Here is a 14,580-nt window from a genome sequence, read left to right on the forward strand (position 1 = left end):
AGCAGTGTGTTGGTGGTAGTGCTTACACTGTCAAGTCACTGCAACAACTGATTGGAGATGATTCATATTCAAGACAGTATTTTCTGCTATTTTAGGTCCTTTACAATTTAAAGCGTCTTGAGAGAACTGTCATTGTGATTTTGTGCTTTATAAGTAAAACTGAATAAAATTGGATTGTCTAGAGGAGTGAAGAACTCTCATCTTTGTTCAGTTTATTACCTTATTCTTATAATTGCATATCCTATTAGAGTGATTAGAACATGCTGTAGGTATTACAGGTACTGCGCTGCAGTGGTTTGTAACATATCTATCTAATAGACTCCAATTTCTTCACGGAAATGGAGAGTCCTCTTCACATGCTGAGCTTAATTATGGAGTTCCACAGGGTTCAGTGCTAGGACTAGGGCTGCTCGATTATGGCAAAAATGATAATCACGATTATTTTCACTGAAATTGAGATCACGATATTTATTTAACCCTTTAAGACCTACTATAGAACAAAGTCCACCAGAGCTTATTTTATTTTTTTTACATGCTGTAGTGCCATTTGTGGGAGCATTTCAAGTTGCTATACATCAATACAACTGTTATAGCCCATGTTTTAATAATAAGTATGCATTAAGTCCATAGTAATTACATAAATTGCAAAAAAGTGCAATAAACTACAAAAAAAATTGAAAATTGCTTTTGTTTTGTTTACATATATTTCTACTTGGAGAAATTTAAGAGGCTTATCCCTCAAAACTTTAAATACAATAAAGTTGCAAAAAATAGTTTCCCACCACAGGAAATTTATTTTGAGTGTCTTCATAGTTTTATTTTGGAGATACAGCAATTTTTATATACTGCAGGAAAAACAAAAAACAATCCTATGATGCAAATTTGCAAAGAAAACAGCATGTGCATCATTTCACTGTGGGAAGTGTTACGAACAGCTGATAGGAACGGCAAAGCGTGTTTCTGGAATATTATGTTTTTGTTCCTGCAAGCGCTTTTTATGCAATTTTTGCAAAGCTATATGTGGAACGAAACCGTGACCGAGGACAAGCTGGTGGCATCAGATGTAAGTACAACTCCTCCGGTTTCATATGCAAAACAAATTATTGCGCTAGCTTACACGGTTCAGGTTCTACAGGGATTTAAAAATAGTTACGCAAAATGGAGCATGCTGCTCTGACCGGCTTTAAAGGGTTAACAATGACTTTAAAAAAATAATATAAAATAGTGTGCAACACCACTGAAGTTTTGTTTTTTTTAAACTCTCTTTTCAACCAACGGCAGTCACTCTCCAAATAACTTCTGCTTAGCTTTCCGAGCTTCCCTCGGGTCCTCTTAATCAGCGGTCTCCAACCTTTTTTGCGCCACGGACCGGTTTATGCCCGACAATATTTTCACGGACCGGCCTTTAAGGTGTCGCGGATAAATGAGGGAGGGGCTAATAATCGGCTCAGTCATTTTTAATGATCGTTGAAAGCCCAGATCGTAATCGTGATTAAAATTCGATTAATTGAGCAGCCCTAGCTAGGACCAATTCTGTTTACATTAAACATGCTTCCCTTATACATTTTTACTGCTATGCTGATGACACCCAGCTCTATCTATCCATGAAGCCAGATAACACACACCAATTAGTTAGTTAAACTGCAGGAATGTCTTAAAAAGACATAAATACCTGGACCTCTAATTTTCAGAGTGATGCTGAAAAACTAGTTCATGCATTTATTACTTCTAGGCTGGACTACGTTAATTCATTATTATTAGGAAGTTCTAAAACCTCCCTGAAAAGCCTTCATTAATCCAAAATTCTGCAGCAAGACAGAGCCTTCAGTTTTCAGGCCCCTCTTCTGTGGAACCGGCTTCCAGTTTGGATTCAGGAGACAGACACTATTTCTACTTTTAGGCTTAAAACCTTCCTTTTGTTCTAAAGCATATAGTTAGGGCTGGACCAGGTGACCCTGAATCCTCCCTCAGTTATGCTGAAATAGGTGTAGGCTGCTGGGGGATTCTCATGATGCACTGAGTGTTTCTTCTTCAATCACCTTTCTCAGTCACTATGTGTTAATAGACCTCTCTGCACTAAATCATACCCGTTATTAATCTCTGTCTCTCTTCCACAGCATGTCTTTATCCTGTTTTCTTTCTCTTCCTGTTAAAAGGGATTTTTTCCTTCCCACTGTCACCAAAGTGCTTGCTCATAGGGGGTCATTGATCTGCATGTATTATTGTAGGAATACATGCAGTATAAAGCGCCTTGAGGCAACTGTTGTGATTTGGCACTGTTTAAAAAAAATGAATTTAATTAAAAGTATTTTGAGGGTTTCTTACCTAATATATGAAAACAGCATAACATAGTATTGTTGAGTTTTTCACAGATTTCTGTCTTTATTCCTGATGATGGATCCAGTGGTGGTAGGGGGTCCTTGTAAACTTGCAATGAAAAGTTTTGTTTTAATGTTCTTTTTCTAAGTAAATTGTGTTTTAATTAAATTACCTGAATAAATCTGCTTCATGACTGAACTAACAAAAACAATTAAGTTCTCTAATACAACTTTTACATTCACCCTCCATTTGGGCCAATTTACTCTTTGTAGGTTTAAAATTTTTTTGTGGAAACAGCAAAAGTTTCTACAGAACAAACGTCTTGTTCTTGCCAGACAAGAAAGTTGAAGCAGGTAGGGCCCTAACCCTATGTGGAAATAGCTCGGAGAGAGTTAAGATTTTCCTCTTTGAAAAAACACTTTGACTCTGGATTAATGTGCCATGAGCACATCTGGAATATACAGGGTGGGCCATTTATATGGATACACCGTAATAACATGGGGATGGTTGGTGATATTAAAGTCCTGTTTGTGGCACATTAGTATATGTGAGGGGGCAAACTCCTCAAGATGGGTGGTGACCATGGTGGCCATTTAGAAGTCGGCCATCTTGGATACAACTTTTGTTTTTTCAATAGGAAGAGGGCCATGTGACACATCAAACTTATTGTTAATGTCACAAGAAAAACAATGGTGTGCTTGGTTTCAACATAACTTTATTCTTTCATGAGTTATTTACAAGTTTCTCTTTGGTCACAGCCATTGACATGTCAAAGAGGTTAACACTTGAGGAGCGGATCGAAATTGTGTTGATATCTGGTGAATGCAGTAACCAGGTCATTGCAGCAGATTTCAATGCAAGACACCCTACGAGACCACCCATCTCCCATGCTACAGTTAGCAAACTGTTTGCTAAGTTTCGTGAAACTGGTTCAGTGTTGGATTTGCCAAAATGTGGACGCAAGAAAACTGTCACTAATGAAGAAACATCAGTGGCTGTCCTAGCTTCATTCAGCAAGAGCCCACAGCGTAGCACTCGCCGCATGTCACTGGAGAGTGGCATTGGTCAAACATCACTTCGGCGGGTATTAGCTACTCACAAATGGCACCCTTACAAACTCCAGCTACTGCAGCATCTCAACGAGGACGACCCAGATCGGCACACAGAATTTGCAGAATGGGCAAAACAAAGATTGGAACAGGACCCTCAGTTCACGCAGAAGATTTTGTTCAGTGATGAGGCAAACTTTTATGTGAACGGTGAAGTTAACAAACAAAACCACCGCTATTGGCCTGACACTAACCCACATTGGATGGATCCCTCCAAGACTGTTGGAACAACAAAAGTGATGGTTTGGTGTGGTATGGGGTACAACGATAGTGGGTCCATTCTTCATCAATGGAAACCTCAAGGCCACTGGATATTTGAAATTGCTACATGATGATGTGTTTCCCTCTTTGTGCACTGAAGCTGGCACGTTCCCTGAGTTTTTCCAGCAAGATGGTGCACCACCTCATTATGGGTGCCAGGTCCGAGCATTCCTAGATGAACAGTTTCCTGGAAAGTGGATTGGTCATCATGGGCCAGTTGAATGGCCCCCAAGGTCTCACAATCTGACCCCCTTAGACTTTTATCTTATATCTGTTATCTCTGCACAATGGATGAACATAAAGGCCATGAAACAGTCCCAGCTGCAGCAGAAAGGACTGAGAAGCAGAAGGAGCTCGAGGTGAGACGACTAAACATCCAGCAGAAAATCCAGGAGCGAGAGAAAGATGTGAAGCTGCTTCAACAGGAGGTGGAGGCCATCAATGGCTCTGCTGATAAAGCAGTGGAGGACAGTGAGAAGATGTTCACTGAGCTGATCCGTCTCCTCCAGAAAAGAAGCTCTGATGTGAAGCAGCAGGTCAGATCCCAGCAGGAAACTGAAGTGAGTCGAGTCAAAGAGCTTCAGGAGAAGCTGGAGCAGGAGATCGCTGAGCTGAAGAGGAAAGACGGCGAGCTGGAGCAGCTCTCACACACAGAGGATCACAACCAGTTTCTACACAACTACCCCTCACTGTCAGCACTCAGTGAGTCTACACACTCATCCAGCATCAATATTCGTCCTCTGAGCTACTTTGAGGATGTGATAGCAGCTGTGTCAGAGACCAGAGATAAACTACAGGACATTCTGAGAGAGGAATGGACAAACATCTCACTGACAGTCACTGAAGTGGATATTTTACTGTCACCACCTGAGCCAAAGACCAGAGCTGGATTCTTAAAACATTCACATGAAATCACACTGGATCCAAACACAGCAAATATGCATCTGTTATTATCTGAGGGGAACAGAAAAGTAACACAGTTGAAAGAACAACAATGTTATTCTGATCATCCAGACAGATTCACCTTTTATGATCAGGTAGAGTGGAGAGGAGCGCTAGAGGAATAGAAGTAGCAGTCTCATACAAGAATATCAAAAGAGCAGTATAAATGAATGTGTATTTGGATACAATGACAAATCTTGGGCATTACTTTGTGAAAACAAAAGTTATTCATTCTATCACAAAAAAATCCAAACTGTCCTCTCAGGTCCTCGGTCCTCCAGAGTAGGAGTGTACCTGGATCACAGAGCAGGTATTCTGTCTTTCTACAGCGTCTCTGAAACCATGACTCTCCTCCACAGAGTCCAGACCACATTCACTCAGCCGCTCTATGCTGGACTTTGCCTTTATTTCTCTGCTGGAGCTACTGCAGAGTTGATTAAAGTCAAATAGACAGAGAAGACAGGTTCTTGTGGAAGATTGTTGGTTTTCTTGATAACATATGACCCTAAATGGTACATCTTAGAGGTCTGAACTTTTGAAAAGTATCAATAATTTGAGTCATTATTTTTTATAATACAATTGATATCAAAAACAGCCAAAAATACTGAGGAAGTGTGGTGAATAGGGAAAAGATAAAAACATGTTAAAACAATATTGTGATTATTGCACTTAGAATAGAATAGAATAGATAGAATAGATAGAACTTTATTAATCCCTCGGGTGGGTTCCTCTGGGAAATTCGATTTCCAAAAAAGCACAGCACCGACAGAAGTTACAGAGTTATACAAACACACATATATATAAATACAGAGACAATATAAATAAAATATACGAAGGGGATAAATATAATAAATAGGAATAAAAATAAAAATACAAGTGAATTGCACATTTCAAGTATTGAGTCTATTGCACCGTTGACTATTTACAAAAGTATTGCACAAAAGGTATTGTTGGTAAAAAAGAAAAAATTCAAAATGTACTAATTCATCGTGAAAAGATAAAAAGTTCTATATTCAAATAATCTCTACTATAAAAAATCTAAAATACAATTCAAAAAGTAAATAAGGTTTTAATAAGCTAATAAAAAGTTTTCAAGTTTGGAACACTTTCAAACAAATCCACACACATTTCACAGATCTGAAGGGGAAATAATCAAGACACGTATTTTTAAATGTACCTGAACATGGTCATTTTTCAGTCTGAGATAAATCATTTTTGTATGTGTATCAAAAGCCTCAAAAAGAGATAATCAACATTTCTGCATTCATCATGTTTTCCCACTGTCACAGAAGAGGACATCTGATGGGGTTGAGGTGGAAACATCTGGTGACACAAATCTGAAGGCTAGATCAACCCATTTAACCACTTTTTGCCTCTGACGTTTATGATCTTCAAAGTAAACGCAATGTCTTTGAGGTCTAATCTTTAAAAATGTCACAAGAATTTGAATCCTTGAGCTGTTACAAATTTTTAAATGTCCACTGCAAATGAGTCATGCCGGATGTGCTGCAATGAAGCTTAATAATAATATTCTTTTTGAAAACTGCAATCATGAATATATATATATATATATATATATATATATATATATACACATACATACAGTGGGGCAAAAAAGTATTTAGTCAGCCACCGATTGTGCAAGTTCCCCCACTTAAAATGATGACAGAGGTCAGTAATTTGCACCAGAGGTACACTTCAACTGTGAGAGACAGAATGTGAAAAAAAAAGCCATGAATCCACATGGTAGGATTTGTAAAGAATTTATTCGTAAATCAGGGTGGAAAATAAGTATTTGGTCACCTCAAACAAGGAAAATCTCTGGCTCTCACAGACCTGTAACGTCCTCTGTAAGAAGCTTTTCTGTCCCCCACTCGTTACCTGTATGAATGGCACCTGTTTGAACTCATCATCTGTATAAAAGACACCTGTCCACAGCCTCAAACAGTCAGACTCCAAACTCCGCCATGGCCAAGACCAAAGAGCTTTCGAAGGACACCAGGAAAAGTATTGTAGACCTGCACCAGACTGGGAAGAGTGAATCTACAATAGGCAAGCAGCTTGGTGTGAAAAAAAATCAACTGTGGGAGCAATCATCAGAAAATGGAAGACATACAAGACCACTGATAATCTCCCTCGATCTGGGGCTCCACGCAAGATCTCATCCCGTGGGGTCAAAATGATCATGAGAACGGTGAGCAAAGATCCCAGAACCACACGGGGGGACCTGGTGAATGACCTGCAGAGAGCTGGGACCAAAGTAACAAAGGTCACCATCAGTAACACACTACAACGGCAGGGAATCAAATCCCGCAGTGCCAGACATGTTCCGCTGCTGAAGCCAGTGCATGTCCAGGCCCGTCTGAAGTTTGCCAGAGAGCACATGGATGATACAGCAGAGGATTGGGAGAATGTCATGTGGTCAGATGAAACCAAAGTAGAACTTTTTGGTATAAACTCAACTCGTCGTGTTTGGAGGACGAAGAATGCTGAGTTGCATCCCAAGAACACCATACCTACTGTGAAGCATGGGGGTGGAAACATCATGCTATGGGGCTGTTCTTCTGCCAAGGGGACAGAACGACTGATCCGTGTTAAGGACAGAATGAATGGGGCCATGTATCGTGAGATTTTGAGCCAAAACCTCCTTCCATCAGTGAGAACTTTGAAGATGAAACGAGGCTGGGTCTTCCAACATGACAATGATCCAAAACACACCGCCCGGGCAACAAAGGAGTGGCTCCGTAAGAAGCATTTGAAAGTCCTGGAGTGGCCTAGCCAGTCTCCAGACCTCAACCCCATAGAAAATCTGTGGCGGGAGTTGAAAGTCCGTGTTGCTCGGCGACAGCCCCAAAACATCACTGCTCTCGAGAAGATCTGCATGGAGGAATGGGCCAAAATACCAGCTACTGTGTGTGCAAACCTGGTAAAGACCTATAGTAAACGTTTGACCTCTGTTATTGCCAACAAAGGTTATGTTACAAAGTATTGAGTTGTATTTTTGTTATTGACCAAATACTTATTTTCCACCCTGATTTACGAATAAATTCTTTACAAATCCTACCATGTGGATTCATGGATTTTTTTTTTCACATTCTGTCTCTCACAGTTGAAGTGTACCTCTGGTGCAAATTACTGACCTCTGTCATCATTTTAAGTGGGGGAACTTGCACAATCGGTGGCTGACTAAATACTTTTTTGCCCCACTGTGTGTGTGTGTGTGTGTGTATGTGTGTGTGTGTGTGTGTGTGTGTGTGTGTATATGTATATGTATATATATATATATATATATATATATATATATATATATGTATGTGTGTGTGTGTGTGTGTGTGTGTGTGTATATATATATATATATGTGTATGTATATATATATATATATGTATATGTATATGTGTGTATATATGTATATATGTGTATATGTGTGTATATATGTATATATATATATGTGTATATATATATATATATGTGTATATATATGTATATATGTGTATATGTATATGTATATGTGTGTATATATGTATATATGTATATATATATATATATATATATGTGTGTATATATATATGTGTGTATATATATATATATATATATATATATGTATGTATATGTTTGTTCTTTCAGTAACAATAACAAACAATAAGACCAAACCCAGAGTACCCTACTGCCGATGTCACTGTAGAGGTAGATACTGTAGAATAGCTCAACCCCAAAGAAATGTTTTTGAAAAATATTTTTGCATATGACAAATGTATTCATTTAGGTTAACACTGGAAAATAGTATTACTGAAACACACAGTTCATTACATTCACAGTTTCGTGTTTTTAACATCATCACATTTTATCGTGCTATGTTGAATGGAAACAGTGTTTCACAAAGCCTCGCTTTACCCTTCGCTACATTTATATTAACTAGATAACTGAGTGACATGGAATCCCTTACTTAATAATTCACTTCCGAAATAGACATTTGAAGGATGCAGACACAACTCACGAGCCGCCGTTGTTGATGAATAAATAATAATAATGGACATGGTGCATAGGTTTAAAGTCGGAAATCCCGAGTTCTCTGTCGGAAATGTGTTGTGGAGGGCCCCTTACATCGGATTTCACACTTGGAAAGTCAGAGTAGACCAACATAAACGATTTAACAATCCAAGAAGGCGGGACTGAATGTGAACAAAATTAGAACTGTAAACTTTCAATCTGCTCTGCAACTCGTTCAATTAGTCATACGCAGAGAAGTGAACAGGCTCTATCACTGAATGTGTTTTTAAGCACAACAAATAAGTATCAGGTCTTACTGCTATCGACACTGGAATGGCTCTACCTTGCTAAACTGATTCTGTTTTATCTGAATGCTCTCACTCAGGAGTGACGTAACTCCCGAGATCCGAGGCATCTGGAACGCGGCATTACTATTCAACAAATCGGCGTGGCTCCCTGAGTCACGTGACGCACGAGCGCAAACTCACGGCGGACCTGGGTGGAGCGAGAAGTACGTCCGCAACATGGCCGCTGTTTGATAAAGCTGATTGAACTTAGAGGAAAAACACAAACTAAAGTACTGATCTTATGACGTTAATATCCATCTGATACCGGTGTCGATGCTTGTATCGATCCGCTCAGCGGAAGCAGCGATGAGTTCAGCTCAGTATCTGAGAGAGTTCATCAGGGAGAGACTAACTGCTGTTTGTGAAGAAATCTTCTCAGAGGTTCAAAAAACCATCGTCCAGTATGAGGAGGAGATCAACCGTCAGCACAGACTGCTGGATATCAGCCGGAAACCCGACAGAAACTCACACATCATAGGTATGGACATGTTTTTAACTCTGTGCTGTTCAAGCTCAGATTCTTCAGTATTTAGTTGATTGGTGATAAATCTGAAAGTTTATCAGCATCTCCAGGATTTCTCTAAGCTGATGTTAGCTGAGAGCAGGCAGCTGTTACTTTGGTGATGAATTCAGAGGAGCAAACGGTGATAGTTGAGGAAGAGCACACACACTCTTAATGAGACAGTGTGAAAACTGTCTTCTGACTAACATTGATGAAGATGAGCGTCCACACCAACTGTTTATTCCATTTATTTTTTATGACAGCCTCAAAGTGAACACACACAGTGACAGACTCTCCAAAGTATCAGAACAAAATCTGTCCATGTTACAAATACTTCTATAAATAATGTCTTTACATCTGCAGCAAAAGCAAGAAAACAATCACTGAAGCAAAGTATGATGTCTAAATGTGTCTCCTAAGTGAAAACAAGTGCTCAGGGTCCGATTGAAGATACAGTGGCTTTACTAGAAGATGTTAAACTGGGTATTTATCAGTGCTGTGGTTCAGTGTCCAGTGATGGACTATGTTGGACTGGTGCATGTTCATGGTCACCGTTGTGAATTAAAACCTCTTCTTGTTGAATCAAGCTTGATATCATATTGACTAGAAACCACAAGACTATATATTTTTTCAATATTTACACATTTTATTTAATCTGATTGACACAACTGTGACACCAGTGATGGTGTGATCTGAGCTCACAGGGCTCTAGAGTGCGAGCAATGTGGTCGCAAATGCGACCAAATTTTTCAGTGGTGCGATCACTTAAAGCCTAATTTTTGCTGTTCAATACTGAAGAAATTTAAACTTCTTAAAATTATGCAAAATTACAGAATATTTTTAAGGTTATCTGCTATAAAAAGCCAGGCCAGAAAAATCTCCTTCATGTTTTTCTGTGTTTTATTCTCAGTTACTTTGACACAAAAGCATCTGCTGTGATGTTCACAATTCTGATGAAGTCTCACATGTATCAGTACTGATAAATGATCAGAATTATAATATTTCTGACTGTCTGAGGCTAAATTGAATCAAATCAGGACTTTGAGAACCTGAATCAAATGGATCATAAAAATCAGTGATAATACGCAGCCCTAGTGAGGCCCGAAAGAAGGGGATGTAGCTGTGGGTAATAAGAAAAGATGAAAAGAACTATTGATAACTTTTTTGTTAAGTTAAGGCCTGATCCATCTGAAGTTCATAGCCAGCTCTGACATGGTGCCATCTATCTTTGAATGCTGAAAAAACACAGTGTATCCAGAAAACACATTATATGCTGCAAAAAATGCACTGCCCAAGTGTCCACTCTCCCCACTGCCGTTCAGCAGCAGACAGCAACAACCAGGTCGTCAGAGGAGGCCAAGATGATGATTAAGTTTAACATTTTCTACAATATTGACAAAGCACTTTAAGTACAAGATTGTTAGTTAATCATTTAGAAATGAATATTGTCTGTATGGACTGCAACTTCCCCCCCCAAAAAGTGCACATGTAAAACTGCGGTGTTAAGTGGTTGAAATATTTGAGTGCGCCTAACTTTTGTGCCAGTGCGCCTAAGTTTTTAAAGATGCACTGCTGCGCCGATGGCAAAAAGTTAGTCTAGAGCCCTGGCTCACTGTCTCTGTAAAAATGTGTGTTTAAATTATCACTATTTATTCAGGCTTTGACACACATTTGTAAAATATTTGTGAAAACTCATCACAGTTGTGACCTTGACTCTGTACTTCTTTGTTGCTTAAGACTTCCCACGACAACGTGACTGCAATGAAGAGGAGGGGAGGAACTCCAGTCTGGACCAGGAGGACCCAGAGCCTCCACAGATTAAAGAGGAACAGGAGGAGCTCTGCAGCAGTCAGGAGGGAGAGCAGCTTGGACTGAAGCAAGATGAAGGCATTATCGTCTGGTCCAGGGAAGAGCAGATTAGACTGCTGGGGACCATCTGCAAACCTGAGATAAAGTTACACAGAATAGGTATGTAAAACTGATTGTCGTAATAACAATGAATATGAGTCATGTAGGATCCTAATTGGAGTTTAAAGTTACATTTATTTTTAGAGGCACAGGAAGAATTGAAGGTCCAACTGTAATAAGCAGCATGAATGCATCTCTTTCTGTTAAGGGAAATTTATTTGTTTAGCACATTTTAAACAGATGCCCCTGGTGTCTCTGCTGGAATTACCAACTGTGACTGTGGCTACGTTCACACTGCAGGCGAAAGCACATCAAATCCGACTTTTCTGACCCTCTGCGACCCATATCCAATCATATTTTCAAATCCGATCTGGGTAGGGTTGCAAAGGGGCGGAAAATTTCCGGTAAATTTCCGAAAAGTTTCCGGTAAATTTCCATGGTAAGTTAAGCTTGGGAATTTTGGAAATATTCCATATTGGAAACTGTCCATGGAAATAATGGGAATTATGGAAATTAATGGGAATTTAGGAGAACTAACTGGGAATATATTATTTCCAAGCATAAATATAAACAGAAATCATAAGAAAACCTCCATGCAAAATGTTTTCAACAGATATTTAAACAGATTTATTTGTAAGTACAGTAGAATAGAACACGTTTCAATAACTTGTTTCATGGATGAATAAAAACAGAAATGTTGAGTTCAATATTACCATCCCCTAACCCCGCTCATTCAAAAATGCCCCCTGTCCAAAAATCTCCACAAAGTCCCATTCAAAAGGTTAAATGAAAAATCAGAATCAGAATCAGAATGGGTTTATTGCCAGATGTTGAGGTTTACAACATTAGGAAATTGCTGCGGTGCTTCAGTGCAAACAATAAGAATTAAAGTGCTATGTAGAAAGAAAGATATGTGCATGAGATATACATGAGAATAAGAATTATGAGTGCTACGTAGAAAGATATATACATGATATATACATGAGTGCAGGTGGTGATCAGTGCCAGACATGAAATGATGCAGTGACACAGCGTAGGGTCATGTGTCAGTGGCGGGGACAGTCATGTGGTTATTGTTCATGTGTCCAACAGCAGAGGGGAAGAAACTGTTCTTGTGGCGAGAGGTTCTGGTGCGAATGGACCGGAGCCTCCTGCCTGAGGGGAGCAGGTCAAACAGACTGTGTCCAGGGTGAGAAGGGTCAGCTGAGATCCGGGCTGCACGCCGCAGTGTCCTGGAGGTGTACAGGTCCTGCAGAGATGGGAGTCTGCAGCCAATCACCTTCTCAGCAGAGCGCACAACACGCTGCAGTCTCTGTTTGCCACTTATCCTCCAAAACGTCCCATTAAACATGCAAATCTTCCTTCAAGCAATCCTCTTTTCTCATTTTTGCTCAGTCAATAGACTCTTCCTGGACCTCATCATCATCCAACAACATGTCCACTTCCTCAGCATCCAACTCTGAGTCTTCCTCTTCAGTGTCACTTTCCAGCCTTGTTGAGGATGGCTCTGTGTCAGGCTCAAAGAGCCGTAGGTTTGCCCGAATGCCGACCAGCTTTTCCACTCTCACATTTGTGAGCCTGTTGCGAACCTTTGTGTGGGTGTTCCCAAACAGTGACCAGTTGTGCTCGGAGGCAGCTGATGATGGTGGGATTTGGAGGAGAATGGAGGCTACAGGTGCAAGGGCCTCAGATTCACATAGTCCCTTCCACCAGGTGGCTGCAGATATGTGCTGGCATGACTGCCATATTCCATCCCCTTTCCAAAGGCCTTGCTTTGTTCGATACTTTGCCAAACTGCCTAGAACTTTGCCTTTATCGAGACCCAGGTGGTCAGACATGGCTGTAATGACCGCATAGGCACCGTTGATCTCTTCCCCAGAAAGTATGCCCTTGTCATATTTGGGGTCCAGCATGTATGCTGCTGCATGCACTGGCTTCATGCAGAACTCCCTCCGCTGTTCCAATGACTTGACCACAGCCGTTTCCTCTGCTTTCAGTAGTAGGGAAGTGGGCAGAATTGTCTGGATTTCTTCTTTGAGTTCTGCAAAAAGGCACTGGACATCTGACAAGATGGCACCATCCCCCTCTATCTTCGCTATTGCTGCTGCAATAGGTTTGAGGATTTTCTGACTGCTAGATACTCTAGATACCCAGAACACATCATCCAAGATGACCTTCTTGATGTCACTGTCGATGCCTACAGACTGGGATATGGCCATCTCTTGCAGAGACTCCTTTCCCTTCAGAAGGCTGTCAAACATGATAACAACACCACCCCATCGCGTTATGCTGGGAAGCTTCAGTGTAGTACTCTTGTTCTTTAACTTTTGCTTTGACAGAAATGTAGCGGAAGTTACTTGTTTGCCTTTAACATATTTCAGAACTTGCTTCACTCTCTTATTCAGAGTGTCCATTGTTTTTAGTGCCATTATGTCTTTTAGGAGAAGGTTTAGTGTATGGGCAACACAGCCAATAGTAGTTATATGTGGGTAGGTCTCCTCCACATGTGCCCAGGCAACCTTCATGTTGGCTGCATTGTCAGTGACCAGTGCAAAAACCTTATCTGGTCCAAGGTCATTGATGATCACTTTTAGCTCATCTGCAATGTATTGGCCTGTGTGTCTGTTTTCCTTTGTGTCTACACTCTAGTAGAACACAGGCTGAGGAGTGGTGATTATGTAGTTAATAATTCCTTGTCCCCTGATATTGGACCATCCATCAGAGATGACTGAAATACAGTCAGCTTGGTCAATGGTCTGTTTCACCTTTGCTTGAACTCGACTGAACTCTTCATCCAGTAGATGAGTAGACAATGCATGTCTGGTTGGGGGAATGTATGCTGGTCGGAGAACATTCAAAAATCTCTTCCAGTACACATTGGATGTCAGCATCAGGGGTGAGCCAGCTGCATAGATTGCACGAGCGAAACACTCATCTGCGTTTTTCTGGCTAGTGTCATCCATAAAATCAAAGAATCCTCTGATGCCAGAGGGACCAGGAGCTGATGAGTGGGTATCTGACTCTGATACAGCTGAAACAGATTCATTTTCCCCTTGAGTGGAACTCCTGGCTGCTGCATGTGTTGGGCCTTGAGGAATTTTTTTGCACTTTGCAATGTGCTGCTGGATTTTTGTGGCATTCTTCACGTACGTCTTATCACAATACTTACACATATATACAGATTTCCCTTGTACATTAGCTTGTG

The 14,580-nt window shown here is 40.4% G+C and overlaps 1 protein-coding gene across 1 annotated transcript in view; it reads left to right on the forward strand.

Moving 5' to 3' along the window:
* LOC146579369 (uncharacterized) overlaps window positions 1–14,580 on the forward strand; it is a 128,122-nt gene that overhangs the window by 105,174 nt on the left and 8,368 nt on the right. Inside the window, exons 5-7 of the mRNA XM_085267948.1 lie at window positions 3,993–4,048; window positions 9,203–9,443; window positions 11,205–11,435. Of these exons, the coding sequence (XP_085124074.1) occupies window positions 3,993–4,048; window positions 9,203–9,443; window positions 11,205–11,435 (528 nt within the window). The remainder of the gene's footprint in view (window positions 1–3,992; window positions 4,049–9,202; window positions 9,444–11,204; window positions 11,436–14,580) is intronic.

Source organism: Mchenga conophoros, linkage group LG3 (assembly GCF_057382185.1).
Source record: "Mchenga conophoros isolate Kocher_MC1m ecotype Shallow Benthic linkage group LG3, M_conophoros_male_GT1.1, whole genome shotgun sequence".
NCBI lineage: Eukaryota > Metazoa > Chordata > Actinopteri > Cichliformes > Cichlidae > Mchenga > Mchenga conophoros.